The 3,661-nt window shown below is 38.6% G+C and overlaps 2 protein-coding genes across 2 annotated transcripts; one reads left to right on the top strand and one right to left on the bottom strand.

Annotated features, from left to right (window-relative positions):
• On the top strand, window positions 1-1,703 carry LOC104782459 (uncharacterized acetyltransferase At3g50280-like). Its single transcript, XM_010507397.2, has one exon. It carries the CDS (start codon window positions 121-123, stop codon window positions 1,564-1,566), a length of 1,446 nt encoding a protein of 481 aa, XP_010505699.1. The 5' UTR covers window positions 1-120; the 3' UTR covers window positions 1,567-1,703.
• LOC104784301 lies at window positions 2,160-2,540 on the bottom strand. The gene has a single exon (XM_010509347.1). It carries the CDS (start codon window positions 2,538-2,540, stop codon window positions 2,160-2,162), a length of 381 nt encoding a protein of 126 aa, XP_010507649.1.

Raw genomic sequence — 3,661 nt, 5'->3', positions numbered from 1 at the left:
TCAATCTCACACTCTCATCCATCACACACACACAAAACTGTGAGAGACTTCTAAGCTAAGCTTACCAAAAACAGAGAGGCAACCAAATCAAATCCAAAACAAAACCAAAAAAAAAAAAAAATGCCTTGTTTAGAGAACTCTGTAACGATAATCTCAAAAAGCAGAGTCTTCCCTGATCAAAAGTCAACGCTCGTTGACCTGAAGCTCTCCGTCTCCGATCTCCCTATGCTCTCTTGCCACTACATCCAAAAAGGTTGTCTCTTCACGCGCCCCCACCTTCCTCCGCACGCGCTTCTCGCTCACCTCAAACACTCCCTCTCCCTCTCTCTCTCCCACTTCCCTCCTCTCGCCGGACGTCTCTCCACCTCCTCCTCCGGCCACGTTTTCCTCACCTGCAATGACGCCGGCGCCGATTTCGTCTCCGCCGAAGCTAAATCAGTCAAAGTCAGCGACGTTCTCGCCGGAATCGACGTTCCTGACGTGGTCAAAGAGTTTTTCACCTACGACAGAGCCGTCAGCTACGAGGGACATAACAGACCCATCCTCGCCGTTCAGGTGACGGAGCTCATCGACGGCGTTTTCATCGGATGCTCCGTTAACCACGCCGTCACCGACGGAACCTCTCTCTGGAACTTCATCAATACCTTCGCGGAGATGTCTAGAGGTGTCGAGAATGTGACACGTCAGCCTGATTTTACGCGGGAGTCTGTGCTAATCTCACCGGCTGTTCTCAAAGTCCCTCACGGTGGTCCTAAGGTGACGTTCGACGAGAACGCACCGTTACGCGAGCGTATTTTTAGTTTCAGCAAAGAATCGATTCAGGAGCTTAAAGCTGTGGTGAACAAGAAGAAGTGGTTGACGATTGATAACGGCGAAATAGACGGCGTCGAGTTGTTAGGGAAGCAGAGCAACGATAAACTTAACGGAAAAGAAAACGGTAAATTAACGGAAATGTTAGAGAGTTTGTTCGGTAGAAACGACGCCGTTTCTAAAACCGTCGAGATCTCGTCGTTTCAGTCTCTGTGCGCGTTGCTGTGGCGTGCGATCACTCGCGCGAGGAAGCATCCGAGTTCTAAAACGACTACGTTTCGGATGGCTGTGAACTGTCGCCACCGTTTGAGTCCTAAGCTGAATCCGGAGTATTTCGGAAACGCGATTCAGAGCGTTCCGACGTTCGCGACGGCGGGAGAGGTTTTGTCACGCGATCTTAGATGGTGCGCAGATCAGCTAAACCAGAGCGTGGCGGCTCATCAAGACGGGAGGATAAGAAGCGTTGTGGCGGATTGGGAAGCGAATCCCAGGTGTTTTCCTCTTGGGAATGCCGACGGAGCTTCGGTTACGATGGGGAGCTCGCCGAGGTTTCCGATGTACGACAACGATTTCGGGTGGGGAAGACCCGTGGCAGTTAGAAGCGGACGGTCGAATAAGTTCGACGGGAAGATTTCGGCTTTTCCCGGGAGGGGAGGAAACGGGACTGTTGATTTAGAGGTTGTTTTATCGCCGGAGACCATGGCTGGGATTGAATCTGACGGCGAGTTTATGCGATACGTGACTAAAAATTATTAACGGAGTTTATCGAATAATAACGTTAACGGTTTGTCTCTGTTTTTTTTTTTTCTCTTCTTCTTTAAAAACTTAACGATTGTAATATTATTGTAACTTTGTAAGTTGACCCCTAAAAAATGTTTACGTTCGTTACATTACACTCTTGCGTTTACAAAGTTTCGGATTTGATAAGTGTTAACACGAACTGCTGCATTGATCAAACATGGAATAATAGCTACACCAAGTTTTAAACTATGAACACCAAAAGAATCACAAAAGCACTTACTATGTAACTCATATATTTGATCACTTTTTTTTAATTAATAATTTATGCGGACATTAGGGTAGAAACATTATTATTTGATTGGTCAACAAATTGCCTTAATACCATCTACACCAGTTACTTTCACACAGTTGTTTTTTTCGTTAAAAACAAATAAATAATGTAATAAAAGAAGAGAGAAGGTGAGAAAAATAAGGAGAGAGGTAAAGAAACATAATCAATAGACAGATGTCAGATAGCTAATAGTTGATTTTTTTTTCTGATTTAATCTTTAAATAAATAATTATATTATATTAAAATTATTAAAATAGTATATATTGAGCAACTCATTTTATTTACCAGTCTCGAGGCCAAGGTATACTTCGAGATAACCAACAGTAACGATATTTCCACTGGTATCTAAATTCTCAAGTTTTACCTTACGGTAGACATTAGTATTTGTCTCCATGGGCAATGCTGTGTTTGCTCTCCCAATGAAAAACCTGTCTGTGTCAGTTGAATTTACGCTGAACAGCTCCAAATTGAGAAACGCTGCAGCCCTGTGTTGAGGAAGATGCAGAACCTCACGGAACTCAGGATCTGCGTTAGTTGTCACAATCTTTGTTTGGCATGAATATTCTTCGTTTGTCCAAGCTCTCACCTTGTAGTTGTATTCCTTCTCACCCCCGTCGCCAATCCCTGATGCTCCTACTACCATTACAAATAAGTCCATTTTTTTTGTTTTGTTTCTTGATTTTTCTCTACACACAAGAAATATATATAATGTGTTTGAATATACATTGCTTTCAGAATATTCTTTAGACTATAAAAGCTCTACTTAGATGAATCCTATTATTATTGATGATGTGATTAGTTTGCTATTTGGAGAACTACTTAACCAAAGTTACCATAACATCTCTTTATAATAAGATTAAAATATTTAAGACTTTGAGAATTATTTCTTGGAAAAAATGATTATATTAATTATTTTTGATTTTCATATCTGTTACAAAATAAATGATGTGGAAGTATGCACTTAAAAAATAATTTTATTTTCAAATGAATTGATGTGTAAGCATGCTATTAGATTAATACTAAACCATAGAATGCTATAACCCAACATCTCTCTAGAAAACTAAAGATACATTTATACACATTTTAATTGTGAGACTTTATGGCAATCTAATATTTATATATATATATATATATGAAGTTAAATTTTATCGCTTCTCCTTCCCCCACATCAATATCCACATAAGCAATGTTATATCTATTTTTCTTGCATTAAAAAAAATATTTTTGATATTTATTTATTGCATATTTATTACTTATAATTAATAATAGTAATCAATAAATAAACAATTAATTAAATTTAAATAGTAAAACAATAATATAATTTTTTTTAGTAAATAATAAAAATTATAACTATATAAAAATGAATTAAGTAACATAAATTAATCTTAATATGTTATGGGAATCTAATTAATCAATAAACTCATTAAAAAAAAAGTGATTACAACAAACTGTCAAGAGATATTACTCTCTTGTGGATCATGGCCCAACACTTAGATGGGCTTTGAGTCTGTGAATGGAGCTTGTCTAAGTACATTAGTCGGAAGAATATCATTCATAATCATTCATAATCATCATATGCGAAGCGTTTCTCTCCTATAATACATCATAATCAACAAAAACACGCAATTCAAGAAAAGAGCTTATCCCAAAACTAAACGACGTTGCGAGGGTACGGCAACGTAATAACACTCAAAGTAATAGGGGTATATCAGTCAAATACAATCCTCAGACCACTCCTGAACGTCAACTTGCGTGTCTTCTTTTTTCTTCGAATGAATG

The sequence above is a fragment of the Camelina sativa genome, chromosome 4, assembly GCF_000633955.1.
Source record: "Camelina sativa cultivar DH55 chromosome 4, Cs, whole genome shotgun sequence".
Lineage (NCBI taxonomy): Eukaryota > Viridiplantae > Streptophyta > Magnoliopsida > Brassicales > Brassicaceae > Camelina > Camelina sativa.
The sequence above is the reverse complement of the archived record's forward strand: the minus strand, read 5'-3'. Positions and strand labels throughout refer to the sequence as shown.

Coding starts and splice junctions, on each gene's coding strand:
- LOC104782459 (XM_010507397.2), top strand. CDS start 121: ATGCCTTGTTTAGAGAACTCTGTAACGATAATCTCAAAAAGCAGAGTC.
- LOC104784301 (XM_010509347.1), bottom strand. CDS start 2,540: ATGGACTTATTTGTAATGGTAGTAGGAGCATCAGGGATTGGCGACGGG.